The sequence below is a fragment of the Myotis nattereri genome (assembly GCF_964212035.1).
Source record: "Myotis nattereri genome assembly, chromosome: 4".
NCBI lineage: Eukaryota > Metazoa > Chordata > Mammalia > Chiroptera > Vespertilionidae > Myotis > Myotis nattereri.
The window spans coordinates 936,293-952,092 of NC_138079.1; the positions used below are offsets into that span (position 1 = coordinate 936,293).

The following is a 15,800-nucleotide window of genomic DNA, read 5'->3' on the forward strand; positions in this document are numbered from 1 at the left end:
GCGAACACACTGATTTATGGGGCGCACGTTTACGTGGGCGGCTTTGGAGAAACGGTAGGGATGGCAGGAGGGCGCTCAAAGCCTCCCAAAGCCCCTCTTTAGCCGAGATGAATGTGTCCACACACTTAAAAGTGGGGGAAAGCTCAGCGTCTAGACCTGGGAGGAGGGGTGCCAACCCGACAGTTCTCCTGCAGCCAGCTTCCCTGGGCGTCCGTGGCTCACGCCCTGCCCAGCGCGGGGACCACCACCACCAAAGCCCGAGGGGCAGAGCACGCGAGGTCCCCCTCGATGGAGATGCCGCAGCAGCCCTTTCCCACGAGGCCTCCGGGCTGTGAGGACTGCAGGCGACGCCTCCCTCCTTCTGGGCGCCTTGGAGCCGCGGGCAGGCGAGCGCCCCCGGCGGGAAGTCCCAAGGCAGAGGCCAGACCAGAGCCGCGCGCTCCCGCTCACCCCGTGGTGGGCAAGACCGGGGCGGGGCTCCGCGGCTAGGGGCGCGTGGCTGTCGCACGGGCCTCTGGGAGTTGTAGTCCGCAGCTGCGGCCCAGTGCTCTCGGAACTCCATTCCCCGCCGGCCCCCGCGGTCAGGCTGTGGCCCCTTCCTGCCGGGGTACAGGAAACCGGGCTGCCCCGAGTTCCGAGGCTTGGGGAAGGTTCCCACCTTTCCCCCTGAGCTCTGGAGGCGGAGGGCCTGGCCTGCTCAGGTAGAGCATCTTCCCTCATCTTGCAGCCCGCCTGTCGGGAGGGAGCGGAGGGGAAGCGGCGGAAAGGCTGAGTCGGCGGAACGGCTGAGCTGGCGGCAGCGGCGGCGGCGCCGGCTGTCAGTCGGGGAAGTTCTTGGTGGAACAGCGGCTTCTCGGGCGAGGGGGAGCGGTGAGGCCGAGCCCGGACGGAGATCGCTCCGGAGGGGGGCGCGCGCGGCTCGCGGAGAGCGGGTGCGAGCGAGTCCGGGGGAGGCTGAGTGGGCGCCCGCTGGAGCCTAGGGACGGCAGGGTCACCTGAGATGCCCACTGGCTGAGACGGGGGGCGGCAGGGGACCTGGGTGCGGGCATCGGGGCGTCCTCTCTGCCCCGGAGCAGAGCTGCCGGGCGGGTCGGAGGACGCCGCTGGGTCCTGCGCTCGGACCGCAGGTGCGGCGCAGCCGGACAGGTACGGCCTCCCCGGCTTTGCGGGCTCCGTGGGGAGAGCGCGTGTCCTGGTAGGAGGTGGCCCGACCTCTTCCGTCTAAAATTCAGGCGGAGCCTGGAGCCGCCGCGGGTCCGATGAAGCCGCCGCAGGGAAGCAAGGCGCACGAACTTTTTGGTTTCCCAGCCCCTACAGAGCCATGTTTACACTCCACTGTAGTCTGTGACGTGTGCAATAGCGTTGTGTCTAAGAAACGTACATCTCAATGGAAACACTTTATTGCTAAAAACTGCTGGCCGTCCTCTGAGCCTCCCGCGGGGCTGTGTTTTTGCCTCCAGGGTGAGGGCTGCCGACGGAGGCGGCTCCGGGCTGGGGCGGCTGGGACAGTTGTTAACGCAGTGAAGTTTGCCGCACGGATTGACTCTTCGCTTCTAATGATTTCTCTGTCGCCTGGGACGCGTTTTTTAGCATTTCACCCACCATAGAACTTTGAAAATTGAAGGCCGTGCTCCCACACCCTGCCACTGCTTTGCCAGCTCGGTCTGTGGAACATTCCAAATCCTTTGTTGTCATTGCTACAGTCTTCACAGCACCCTCAGCAGATTTCTTCAAATCTGAGGTGCTGACTCATCTCGAGAAACCACTTTCCCTGCTGGTCCCTAGAAGCACCTCCTCCGTTAGGATCTGCCGGGAGATCGCAGCACCGCAGTCCCAGGATCAGGCTCCACTTCCATTCTCGCTCTCTTCCGGTCTCCGCCACGTGTGCAGTCACTTCCCCCACCGCGGTCTTGCACCCCTCAGCCCTGCGTGGGGGTTACATTAACTTCTTCCAAACGCCCCTTCGTGTTGGTATTTTGACCTCTTCCCGTGAGTGTACTCAATGGCATCTAGATGGTGAACCCTTTCCAGGAGGTTTTTCATTTACTTTGCCCGGATCCATCCGAGCAGTCACTCTCTATGGCAGCTATAGCCTTGCGAAAGGTATTTCTTAAATAATAAGACTTGAAAGTCAAGGTTGCTCCTTGATCCACGGGCTGCGGAATGTATGGAGTGTTGGCCGGCATGAAAACAACACTCATCTTACTGCCCATCTCCACCTGAGCTCTTGGGTGACCAGGTGCATTGTCAGTGAGCAGGAATATTTTAAAAGGAATCTCTTTCTGAGCCGTAGGTCTCAACCCTATAATATATTGTTTGTTAATTCTGCTTGGATTCATTAAGCTTCTTGAGTCTGCAGATTATCTTTTATGAGATCTAGAAATTTCTCAGCCATTCTCTCTTCCAGTATTGCCTCTGCTGTCGCCTCTCTGATTCTCCAGTTACATGCACGTTAGACCTTCTCACTCCATCAACATTTTCTGTCTCTCCCCCCGTCACTTCTGGGTAGTTTCTTCTGATTTAATTGTTGAGTTTATTCATTTTCTCATCAACTTTTAAATCTATTCATTGAGTTTTCAATTTTGGTTATTGTATGGGTCCTTTCTTGTTTTAATGTATCCTCACTCAAGAATATGTTTATTGATTTTAGGGAGAGAGAAAGAGAGAGAAACATGGGTCTGTTGCTTCCCTTAGGTCTGTGCCCTGACCAGGAATCAAACCCACAACCTTTTGGTGCCTGGGACAACACTCATCCAGCTGAGCCACCCAGCCCGGTTGGCCTTGAAAACGTCAGCCCAGTACCCCTGGTGCAGCAAACACCCTCAGGGCAGAAGCAACTCCCTTAAGCCACTTGCCTCTCTAACATTCCTTAATGTTACCAACAGTGGGCCTGATTCTTAGTTGTTTTCTGCAGGAAAATGGGTCCAAATAGCCGAATCTGTTTTATTACTGGAAAGGGATTGGTCCACTTTTTAGCAAGCTGAAAAATAAGCAGGAACTTCAAGTTTCTGATAAAAATAAATGTCTTCTAGGCATATACTGCATTAAGATATCTGCAGCAGATTCCTGTATTTTTCCAGTGTCTAATGCATGCAAATGTATTATTTCTTAATAGTGAAATGAATTTTAATTAAACTTGAAATGATCCATCTTTTCTGACTCATCTAGGACTGACTGCTGCAGTGCTCAGAGGCGGAGGAAATGGCAGATCTGGACAGTGATTCCAGGCAGCTTCTCGCCCCCGAGGCGGACGGTGAGGTACATCCCGGGCCCATGAATATCCAGTTTGAGTCATCAGATCTAAGACCCAATAGGTGAGTGTTTAAAGTAAAACACTTATTTCATAATTAGGTTTTTTAGTTATTAAAATAGAACTAATTATAACCAAACATATAGAACTTTAGTTATCAAATACCCAGTTTCTTACAGGATCTGTAAGATCCTGAATACTATTTCCTCATTTATATTTGGCTTTTTCAACTAAACTCAACATCTCTGTGGGGAGGGGTTGGTTTGATGAAGATGCACTGATGTGGTTTAGTAATAGGCCAGGCGCTGAGCATAGAACACTGAAAGTAACACGCAGTCCTGACCTTCATGGGGCACAAATTCCAGCACATTAGTTTAGGATTTCAGTTTAAACTCATTTCATTGCATACTTGGGAAACCCAAAAGAATGTCCTGAAAATTTGTTATAAATAGTAAGAGAATTCAGTAAGGTGGCTATTAATTAAATAGGCAAAAATAAATAGCATTCTGATGAAAAAAATGTCATGGAAGAAGAGATAAAATACATAGGAATAGCCTTAAGAACGCGCAAAATCAATACGAGAGAAACTTTGAAATACTACGGAGGGCCTAAAGTAAGATGATTTCTTCAAACCTGAGGTGCTGGTTCTAAGTTGCACCGCGTACATAAATACAGTGCAGCGTAGAATCTGTGATAAACTGGCCAGTGCTTTCGATGCAACATTCTCTTAGGGCTTCGTTTTGTGTTGTGTTGTTTTTTATTTACTGAAGGAACTCTTGGACTTACTTGGCACTTTATCCTGTTCATATCTTTCGTGCAGCTATAAAAATGAAAATCTAAACCGTATCTCAGTTAAGATATTACTGTTCTGATTCTCCTCATTTAGGAAGATTCTTCCAAATCAATTTTTGGAGTCATCAAAATCAGTGTTTCCCCCCCAATACAAAATTGTTCTTTGTACCATTAAGAGCATTGATAATGTAGCATTTCTTGATAGAATTTTCTTACAAATCACTGACACCTTTAGTTTTGGTGCTTGCACTTTCCTGATCTTTCCAGGAGGTGTCACCAAAGGTTTTCTAACAACAGCATGGCTCCTGTTTCTTCCTTAAATGGTCCTCAAGTGTTTTGGTGACTGGAGTGACCAGGGATGACAGTTGCCTGTCCTGCCACAGGAGTAATTACCGGCTCACAGAGGCTGAAAGGTGTCCTGGATCGTGCGGTGCATCCAGAGTTTGGAAATGTTTACGTGTGTGCGAGTTAGGAAACAGTGACCTGTGACAGAAGGCCTTTCCTGCTGTCAGTGGGAAGACTAACATGGGGCGTCCTGCTCTTTAAATTTTAACCCAGAAATGCAACATGATCCCCCCCCCCCAAATTGCCAGCAGCCAATTCAAAAGTTTATAGAGCTCAGCCCGGCAACGTGCTGGACAGGCCAGTAGTCCGGGAGCAGCAGGCTGCACCAGACAGCCGAGGTGTGCGGTGGCTCCTGGCGGGTGCCGCAGGCAGTTTCCTTCCCAGCTCTCCTCAGTGCCAGTCATGCATGTGCAAGGCTGTTCAGCGCAGTGTTTTATAATCGCCAGAGACTGAAAACGTCCAGGAGGTCCTTTTTATAGGGCCAGGTATGTGGCATATTGATACAATGGAGTCTTGTTGCCCATTAGAAAGAAGGAAGTGGCTTTCTTACATATCAAAATAGAACGAGTCCTCCACTTCTCCCGTTAGGGGACGAAAGGGAAGTGCAGAGCAGCGTGCACAGCATACCACCCTTCGGGTAAGAAATCAATCGATGAAGTAAACATCGCACAATGTGTATGAGTGACTCTACAGGGACCGTCGGGAGCGGAAGCGTGCGGCTCCTCAGAGGCTGAGAGCCAAGGTGGGGTCGGCAGACGCCGTCAGATGAACACCCAGCGGGAGCTCAGCAGGCTCCCCGGGTCTTTGCCCGCAGAGCCCTCATTTTGTTAAGGGTCGCAGTGGTTATAGTCCCGGAGGTGAGGGCGGGTTTGAGCCAGTCTCCATGTCCCCTTCCTGCGTTCCAGAGATAGTCAGGCGTCGCTTAACGCCCGAGACGGCTTCTGAGAAGTGCGTCGGGCACACACCACGGAGGCCCTTACACACGCCCGGGCGGTCTAGCCCTCGCCGTGCCTGGCTGTCTGGTGCAGCCTGTTGCGCCTGGACCGTTAGCCCGGCCAGCATGTTCCTGGGCTGAGCACTGCAGGCAGTGGCAGCGTGTGGTGCTGTGATGTCATGATGGCTACAATGCTACTAGGCGAGGGGAGTCTTTCAGCTCCGTGGTAGCCTTCTGGGACCATCGTCATACATGCAATCCGTCGTAGTCCAAACGCCGTGATACGGCATGTGATTGTACTTCACGTTTTTAGTGTTTCCTGCAGCTGGAGGTGGCAGTGAGAAGGTTATCGTGTGGGAAATTTATCACGGCGTGTGGGGTGGCCGTGATAGGAGATAGCGGATCTTGTCACTGTCACTTGTCTACTCCCACATCAGGGAGGACAGAACGAATGCACGCTGATGCGATGCTGGGAACGTCTCTGAAACCTCTAAGTTCCATGAGAAGTAATTGGCCACTGTGACACTAGAACCCAGGGCGCCCCCGCATTCCTCCGCAGCGAGCGGGCAGGAGTGAGAGGATTTGTTTGACCTTGGAGATGACATGGACATCTGTTTTCTGTAATGAAACTTGGCAAAATGAGAGGGCAGCGACTTACAATCATGGGATAACCAGCTAGGTGAGCGCGTGTGAGGGAAGGCAGATATTTGTACGAACTTAGCAGTATTGAATGTTAATCTGCCCGTGAAATAATTTACGTTGAAAACACTGTCTGACGAAGGAAAATGTGGGAGTACCTGAAAACATTGTTATTTCTATGGAAATATGAGGGACTTCACTTAACATAGGAAAACATAAGTCAGACACCCTGAGGGGATGTGTCTGCCATTAGAACAGCGGTTCTCAACCTTCCTAATGCCGCGACCCTTTAATGCAGTTCCTCATGTTGTGGTGACCCCCAACCATGAAATTATTTCTGTTGCTACTTCATAACTGTAATGTTGCTACTGTTATGAATCGTCATGTAAATATCTGATATGCAGGATGTATTTTCATTGTTACAAATTAAACATAATTAAAGCATAGTGATTAATCACAAAACAATATGTAATTATATATTCAGTATGTGTTTTCCGATGGTCTTAGGCGACCCCTGTGAAAGGGTCGTTCGACCCCCAAAGGGGTGGCGACCCACAGGTTGAGAACCGCTGCATTAGAAGAACCAGCTCAGGCAGCTATTTCGAGAACGGCAGTCATTTTTGAGTGACCCTATGACTTTAGTGAGATCCCACAACCGCCGGAATCATATTATAATGTAGTGTATTTGTTAGTTATTAACTTTTAAAAACTAGGGTTACTTTAGCCTCATCTTCACGTATCTGTGAAATGGTGAGTTTGAAGTAGCGCATTGCAATCATACCGAACAGCCGCAGCAGCACGCCCCGCTCCCGGACTCGCCCCACCAACAGCCGCACTGGTGAACTGCCGGGCTGCTAAAGAGCAGCGTCCCACCGAGCGAAACCAGTGGAACGAGACCCTCACTGGCTTCACCAGCGACTCCTGACCCGCCCGGCAGGGCCTGTGCGCGCCTGGAAGGCCTCTGGGGAGCTGTGCCCAGCGGGAGGGTTTAGCGTCAGGAGGGACACAGCGAGGGGTGGTCGCCAGGGAGCCGATGACTGCGGCCAGGAGGAAGGCCGGGTCTGGCAGGCGGTGGTCTCCCTGGTGCTGGCGGTGATTGCGGATGACGGGCAGGGCGCCTCCTGGGCGAGGGAAACGCAGCCGCGGCGGCTGCTGCGTGGGCTCAGCGCAGTGCCGCCCTGTTGGCCTGTTTGCTGTTTTCAACCGAATGTAGGAAACAGCACCTGATGCTGAGCTGGTCACTGGTGGTCATTCTCTCCCTTTTGTGGTGGAGCCGGGTCCTGTCACCTGTCCGCGCACATCACAGCGGCACGTACACACCTGGACGGGAGCCCCCCCACCCCCCCCCCACACACCTAGGAACCTAGGAGGTTCTAGCCGGGTCCTGTCACCTGTCCGCGCACATCACAGCGGCACGTACACACCTGGACGGGAGCCCCCCCCCCCCCCCCCCACCACACACCTAGGAACCTAGGAGGTTCTAGCCGGGTCCTGTCACCTGTCCGCGCACATCACAGCGGCACGTACACACCTGGACGGGACCCCCCCCCGCCCCCCACACACACACCTAGGAACCTAGGAGGTTCTAGCCGGGTCCTGTCACCTGTCCGCGCACATCACAGCGGCACGTACACACCTGGACGGGACCCCCCCCCGCCCCCCACACACACACCTAGGAACCTAGGAGGTTCTAGCCGGGTCCTGTCACCTGTCCGCGCACATCACAGCGGCACGTACACACCTGGACGGGACCCCCCCCCGCCCCCCCCACACACACCTAGGAACCTAGGAGGTTCTAGCCGGGTCCTGTCACCTGTCCGCGCACATCACAGCGGCACGTACACACCTGGACGGGAGCCCCCCCCCCCCCCACCACACACCTAGGAACCTAGGAGGTTCTAGCCGGGTCCTGTCACCTGTCCGCGCACATCACAGCGGCACGTACACACCTGGACGGGAGCCCCCCCCGCCCCCCCCCCACACACACCTAGGAACCTAGGAGGTTCTAGCCGGGTCCTGTCACCTGTCCGCGCACATCACAGCGGCACGTACACACCTGAACGGGACCCCCCCCCCGCCCCCCCACACACACCTAGGAACCTAGGAGGTCGCTTGTCCCCGCGGAAGGCGCAACCGATCGCCTGGGCCCTGGGAGCTTCTGCAAACTGCAGTCCCTCTCCCTCTGCGGGCTTCCACCCGCCCTGGTTTGGGCGAGGGGGTGGGGGCGGGCGCAGGAAGGTCAGGCAGCGCTGCTGGTGGCGGAGTCCCTGGGAGCAGTGGTCTCTGGCTGTCCTGTCTCCAGGCCTTTGGTAGCCACAGAGCTGGTGTTCCGACTGCCTCGTGCCCTCCCTCCGCGGCTCTGGGCGGCCCTGCTGCCAGCCACACCAGCTGGGAAGCGGTCTGCCCAGTGTCACTCCGTCTGCTCTGCTAACGGCCTACAGGCACAGCCGGCCCGGGTTCGAGAGGCTTTAACATAGAGATGTGACAACTGGAGCGGGATCTGAGCTCTGCTCCGTCAGAACCTGTCCTCTCTGATCCTCACATCTCCCCCCTCTTCCCAGATGTCTGCTCCCTGCCCCTCGCCCCCCATCTGCCCGCCCGCTGCCTGTGTTCTGTCTGATTCTGTTTGTTTCTATTTTGCCTACAAACCAGCTGTGGTTTATTTCTTCCCCCTCCTCTTCCTCATTCATGGTATTTGGAGAAGCCTGAACCCAGAGGGATCCCGGCCGAGCTGGCCTGGTGTGCGGCCTGGTGCGCGTAGGGCTGGGTGAGAAGTGTGTATGGAGGGAGGAAGGGGGTGGCGAGCTGGCCATGGGGGAGGAAGACCCTCCTCTGGGGTCTGCCTGAGGCCCAGCCTTAGATCTTCCTGAGAGATAAACACGAGGAAGTGACCCCAGTTCATTACAGACGCATATGTGGGGCCAGACCCACATCCAAGGGAGGCCCAGGGACAGGCAGTCACCTGGAGGCACAGGTGCCCTGAGGGGGACAGGGCCGGAGCCTGGGCCTGGGAGGGGAGCCAGGACCAGCAGATAACAGAGCAGATGCTCCCTGATGAGAGGCTTCCTGCCAGGACAGTCATCCTGGGCTGAGCGAGGCCCCTCCTTTAATCCCTCCAGGCGCTGGCCTTTAGCCTTTAGCTCAGAACAGTCGCCTGCTCACCTGGCCAGGCCCGTTCTGAGCCAGCTCAGAGCCACGGAGCTGAGAAGACAGAGGAATAGGGAGCCCTGGGTCAGACAGAGGGTCCAGCACTTCGCCAGGGACCTGCCCGCCCTCCACTCCTTCATTCACTGAGAGCCGGAGACCTGAGCCTGACAGCCCTTCAGGCTAGGCCAGCGGTTCTCAACCTGTGGGTCGCGATCCCTTTGGCGGTCGAATGAACCTTTCACAGGGGCCGCCTAAGACCATCCTGCATATCAGATATTTACATGACGATTCATAACAGTAGCAACATGACAGTTATGCAGTAGCAACGACAATAATTTTATGGTTGGGTCACATGAGGAACCGTATTTAAAGGCCAGAAGGTTGAGAACCACTGCTCTAGAGAGAGACCAGGCCCCGAACGCTGGGTCGGAAGCCCCAGGCTCTGTAAGCTCAGAAGGACGAGGGAACCAGAAGTAGAAGGGCCGAGACTTAGCTCAGCGTCACTCACCTCACTCCCCAAAACTGGACGAAGGGACTCTAGATTTACCCAGGTTCTCGGATTGGCCCCCAAAGCAAATGTGAGCCCTCCCTGATGAAACCAGGATCGCCCTCGCCTCCAGGTCCTTCTACTCCATCCCATGTACTCGTGGAGCACGCCCGGCACCTCATCACACCAGCCAGGCGGGCAGGAGGTGCCCCCGTGCTTAGGAATGGGGGGCGGTGCGCAATAGAGACCGGCAGGGAACCCAGAGGGCGGAGTGACCAGAAACAGACTTTTATAGCAAAAGGTGAAGAGAAATATACTCAAGAACCAAATTCATGGAAAATGTTTGTTGATACAAAAAGAAGCAAATGGAAATTCTGGAACTAAAAAAAAAAAATCACAGCCGCCAAAGGTAAGAAACCCATGATGGTGACAAGTACTGGTCGTTGGTGAGCATTAGCCGCGGGCACCCCGCTGTCGGGCAGGTGTTATGGGTTAGCTCAGCGAGATAGACCACCGACTCAGAATTTAAATTTTAAGAGCCTTTATTAAGCTGACCAGCTGACTGCTAGCTGTGTCCTTCCCATAAGAGCCCACAGCTTGCAGTGCTGACCAAGAGTACAGCAAGACCTTTTATCTGCAACACTACAAAGTATTTTTTTTAAAAAAAGAAAAAAACTGCAAAGCGGGTCATTAGCCGTTCCTGGTACTGGCAGGGTAAAAAGTTTACATAAAATTTATGAGCAGGGTCACATCTGCCTGGGTTCAATCATAACACATTGCTTTTCTAGTGAGGTAATTAGCCATTTTTCTTTCCCATGGCCCCTGCCCCTCAGTCTACTCAGTAATTCTTTTTTGTCAGGCCCCTGCCCCTACCACATTCCCTACTGGTCTTATGCCCGAATCAAATCTTTGATTCAGCGTCCTCCTCTAAGATTCTGGAGTATTGGGTGTGTAGGACCATAAGCTTGACAGCTTGGATTCGGTCTTGGATAAAATTGAGGAGACACCTGAGCAGGCAGGGTCCGAAAATGAGACCTACTATTAGGAGAAGGAGGGGCCCTGCCACTGCAGATAGGAGGGTGGTGAGCCACGGGGACCAGGAGAACAAATTCTCATACCAGTTCCCCTCTGCCCTACGGGCCTCTTCTCTGTCCATCAGCCGTTTCCGTAACTGACTTAAACTTTCTCTGATTACCTCGGAGTGGTTAGTGTAGAAGCAGCACGCCTCCCCTAATGCTAGGCACAGTCCCCCTTGTTTCAGGAAAAGTAGGTCGAGTTCCCTCCTGTTCTGTAAGACTACTTCAGCTAAGGACCCTACTGATTCTTCCAACTGTCCTATGGATTTTTTTTAGGGTACTCAGGTCTTGGTCAGTATGATTACCCAGTTCTTTGTAATTTTGATGTCCTGTCAGTCGGGCGGCTGTCCCTACCGCTGTGGATCCTGCAATTCCGAGTCCTACGAGTAGGGGAACCAGAACCGGGCTCTCTTAATCCGCTGGGGCTCTATGAGGAGGTGCTCCCTTCCTCCTTCCCCTGAGTAATAATACACTTGCGGCAGGATATGAGTTAGGACACAGAGCCCTGGCTCAGGCCCAGTCTGGAGGTTTAGGGAGAGTATGCAAGGGGTGATTCCGGTGATGCATGCCCACCAGGTGCCATTTGGGGCCACCAGGTACCAGGGGGCTGTCACCGCTGTCAGCTGCCTTCGCTTGGGTGCGATGAATCCAGTGCCTCTTTCCTGCGACTTTGATGGCGGTTGGAGTGCTCAGCACCACCTGGTAGGGTCCATCCCGTCTAGGTTCCAGGCTGCCAGGGTCGTGACGCTTCACCCAGACGAGATCACCCGGACAGAAGGCAGGCTGTGTTGGACTGGTTCTCGGTGCGTCCTCCTCCCGTACGGCTCTCACCACCCGTCGTGCCGACATGGCGCTGCTCTGCAAAGCCTGTAAGGACTTAAGCAAATTTCGGGTAGACAGCCAGGCAAGATCTTCCTCCCTTAGGCGGGGAAGGAGAGGTGGCGACCTACCAAACATATGGGGTGCACCTAGCTCTGAGGAGGGCAAAATGAAGGAGACTTACCCAGTTTTCGCCAGTCTCTAATTTTAACTTAGTTAATGTTTTTCTAGGGTCCAATTTATTCTCTCTACCTGTCCAGAACTCTGTAGCCTATAAACACAATGCAATTTCCAAGTAACTCTCAGGGCCTTAACTATGGATTGTGTAACTTTGGCGATAAACGCCGGGCCATCGTCGGACCCCATGTACAGTGGTAGGCTAAACCGGGGGACAATTTCAGTGAGGAGTTTCCTAACTACTGCCTGTGCTGTCTCTGTCTTGGTTGGATATGCCTCAGGCCAGTCAGAGAAGGTATCAAGGAAAACCAGCAGGTACTTCTGCCTTCCTTGTCCTCCTGGTGTCTTAGTGAAGTCCACTTCCCAGTGTTCTCCGGAGTTCTGACCTCGGGATCGCTGCCCCGGCATGGCCACAACAGGGGGCCCTTGATTTACTCGGGCACATACTTGGCACTTTCTAATCAAGTCTGATAGTTTCATTCCCCCAAGGTGGGTACTCTGGTGGGTCTGGGAAGCGATGGTTCGCCCCAGGGCTTCTGGCACTATAGGCCTCCCATCTGGCAGAATTAGCCATCCAGCCTCTTCTTCCCGGGCCCTTAGTTTCTCAGCTAGCCTCTGCTTCTCCGGCAGATGAGTAGGCTTCTCTGGGAGCCTTTGTGCTGGCAGGGCTACGAGAACTTCTAGGGGCCCTACTGGTCATTTAGCCAATTCCTTGGCCTCCTGTAAGGGCAGTGTAAGGAGATATATCCTTGCAGTCCCTGGGTAGGTCTGGCAGGGCCAGTGCTGGGGCACTCACCAGGGCTTCTTAGATCTCCCCTGGCTCCTCCTCATGTTACTACTGCCGCCCCCGCATACCGCATACCGGGTGATGTCCATGTAGAGGGTTTCATCCGGATTCTGCAGGGGCTGGTCCACAAGGTTCTTGCGGAGGGGAGTGAGGGTAGTCAGTGTCTCCTTGCAGTCATGCAAAGGGGCCTCTCCCTCCACGTCAGGGAGGAGTGTGGCAGGGTTCAAGGCAGCTGTTTTCAGGAAGCTAAAAGGTTCACTCTTTTTCCTTTTTCCCACCAAAGGGCCTGAGTGAGTGCTATGAGTTTCACAAGGAAGTCCACCGTTTGGCCCCCCAAACTGTCAGGGTTATCCTGGGTTCTTGGGGGCCAGCTGAGCCCTGACAACCCTAATCCACCTCCTTCACCAACATGGGAGTCGGTTCCCTCGCACTTTTAGGGCATTTTTGTTTCCAATGTCCATCCTTTCTGCAAAATGCACATTGATTTTTCCCAAGCCGGGGTTGGACTCCTTTTCTTCCGCAAGGCTTTTCTTGGCCCTTGTTGTTTCTCTGGCCTCTTGGGCCTTTTTTTTTCATTTAAGGCCAGGAGGACCTTGGCCATCCGGGTGTTTAAACCTGCCGTCGGGTCCTCCCGATTGTTGAAAACCTTCTGGGCCACCTCAACCAACTCAGAGATTGATTTCTCCTCAAAGCCTTCTAATTTCTGTAATTTTTAATATCTGGGGTCGACTGGGAAACAAATGTAACATTGACAGCCCTCCGATTTTCCAGGGCATCAGGGTTAGGCCCCTGGACTGTCTCTGTCATTTTAGAGAGGTTTGTGGGTCTCCAAGCAGTAGCTTGGATGGTCCCTAATAGAGTCTGGCGATACCGATCGAGAGCCTCCTTTCCCCTGTCACTATTGGGGTTTCAGTTGGGTTGCCTGGAGGGAAACACAGCCTTTAATCTATCTTTAAATGGTAAGAAGAAATTTACAATGTGTCTATAATTAAATAGATAGGTATAGCTGTTCCCTGTAGTAGGGCTCCCCTTATTTGACTTGTTCTCTCAGAATGGACTAAAGGAGCTTTATTTCCTTATAGGGTCTTACATGTCACAGGACCTCACAGGGTCTGTAATTCCTGTAACAGAGAGCCAGTATTCACTACTTTACTAACCCCCTCTGTTCTAGACAGGCCTTCCCCAGTTTCCTACAGTTGAGGTTTTGTGCCAGCCCTGACATGGGCATGGCCACACAGGCCTGTAAGACAGTATACAGGTAGCTTAACCCCTATTCAACTGGGCTTGGACCTCTGTCTAGCAAATTGCAGTCTATAAGTTCAATATGCAGCCTCCGGTCCTCCTAACTAACCCAACGAGGTTTCGGCTGGTCTCTGAGTCAGACTTCTCCTCTCTTGGAGAATTTCAAAGTCCTGATGGCTCCCAGGTCCAGGGAGAGTGCTCTTTTCTTAACTCTGTTTATTAGTTACAGGGCCCTGCTTTTCTTGTCTTTCCACAAGTCCCCTTTTATGGCAGAGCAGCGACGAGGCCTCTTTAAAGAGAGTGCACTGGAAGGGGCTATCAGCCCCTCCTCTTCCAGCAGCAACAGGTACTAAACCCCTTCAGAACATTTGCAAGCAGGGAGCTTTTACTAGCTCTATCTGCAGCTTTCATAGATCTCAGGCTTGCTACGCTTTCTGGGGCTGTAGGAAGGCTAGTACTAGTCACTGGCTTCTGGCTTAACTGCTGTAGCCTGCAAGCCAAAGGCCTAAGTCTTGTATTGCTTGTTGTAAAACATTCATTTTTTACTGGGCAGCAGCAGGGCAGCTCTAATGTCAGGTAAATTTCTGCTGTTCTCTACTTTCTTGCTGCTGCTGCTGCTGCTGCTGCTTTTTTTTTTCAGGGCCACTGCAGGCAGCTCAGGCATCCAGCCCCCCTTCTTTGATCATTCACTCCCCAATCTAGTCTGGAGCTGGGGAATAGCGTCTCAATCTGCCTTGCATACCCAGAGGGCTGCCCGTCTGGCCCCAGATCTAGAGGGCCGGCCTGCCGTAGTGGCAACATAGGAACTGCAGGACTGGCAGATGTCACAGGGTCCTGCAGGTTCTCCCCCTCTCTCTCTCTCCCTCCATACGCTGTCCCTGTCTAGTATGGGATGGACTGAAGGGGTTGAAGGACGACAAAGCCCCTCCCGTCGGTGGGTGCGGAGGGAAGACAATTGGCATCGGGGGAGGCAGGGGCTCCGGGTCAAGAGCTGGTGGCATGGCCTGGGCCTGAGGCCGGGGCTCACCCAGATCCGATGCCTGGGGACCATAGGGGGGCAGCTGGCTAATGGGTTCCTCCTGCTCTCCCTGAAGGACCAGGGGAGCCTTTCCCTTCTTGGGCCCGGCCAAAAAAATTGTCTGTCTCTGTCCCAATTTTCCCCTCGAGAGGCAAGCCCTTATCTACCGGGGTTTCTTGGACAATATGTCAATCCAAACCTGAATGTAAGGAATTTGATCAGGATGCCCTGGGCGGCCGTATATGACATAATGGACCTGGCAGGCAGTGGTCAGATCAAAAGACCCTGCATCCGGCCACCCCTCCTGGAAAGTGGGCCACTCCCGTTTACAGAATCGCTGTAAATCAAAAGCATTAACATTATAACCTTTAAATCTACCCTAGAACTTCAGTTTAATACAGTAAATTTACAACCTAGGTTAGAGCAACTGATAGAAATCTTTATTAGCTAAGTGGGCTGATTCCCCTTTAATAGTGAGCAAAAGACTCTGAGAAAAAAAATAATTCTCGCAGCTGCAAGAGGCTTTTGAAAGACCATAAAGGGGCCAGCCCAAACGTTCAGCCAAGCTTATCAATAGAAAGTAGAATAAATCAAAGTAGCCTTTACTTCACACAGACCAGTAATGATTTACACTTTCTTAGTAGCCTAGCCCAGGCTGGAGCTGTATCCAGTCCCCCTTCTCTGTAGCAATTTGGCTAGTCCCACACAAACTTTGTCCCGATCCCATGATGATTGGTGGCGAGAGACAGACAAGGGAGGGGGTGACCTGTTTTTATAGATCCTCATGCAGATGCCCGCCTGACTGGAGTCATGGAGCCACACAAAGGAGAGGAGAGGGCAGGCCCCCTCCCTCCACACTCACATACTTTCACCAGACATTCATTCAGAGTTTAAACAATCCATTTAATTCCTAACAATTTCCCAATTCCTGAGGGAGCTCTATAGCTTCCCGGGAGGTGATCAAGCTCCCCTTCCACTCACCCGGAGTGGGCCTGATTGTTAGGGGGCCGACGAAGATGACTGACCCTATCCCATTTGACAAAGACAAAGACAACAAAGAACAGAGACAAAACAAACGAGCCAAATG

General features: G+C 53.1%; 1 protein-coding gene across 1 annotated transcript in view; it reads left to right on the top strand.

Moving 5' to 3' along the window:
• Positions 1–629: 629 nt before the first annotated feature.
• SLC38A9 (solute carrier family 38 member 9) overlaps positions 630–15,800 on the top strand; it is a 46,169-nt gene continuing 30,998 nt past the window's right edge. The window contains exons 1-2 of the mRNA XM_081089691.1: positions 630–701; positions 3,169–3,314. Coding sequence (XP_080945817.1) covers positions 3,202–3,314 — 113 coding nt within the window. The 5' untranslated portion in view covers positions 630–701; positions 3,169–3,201. The remainder of the gene's footprint in view (positions 702–3,168; positions 3,315–15,800) is intronic.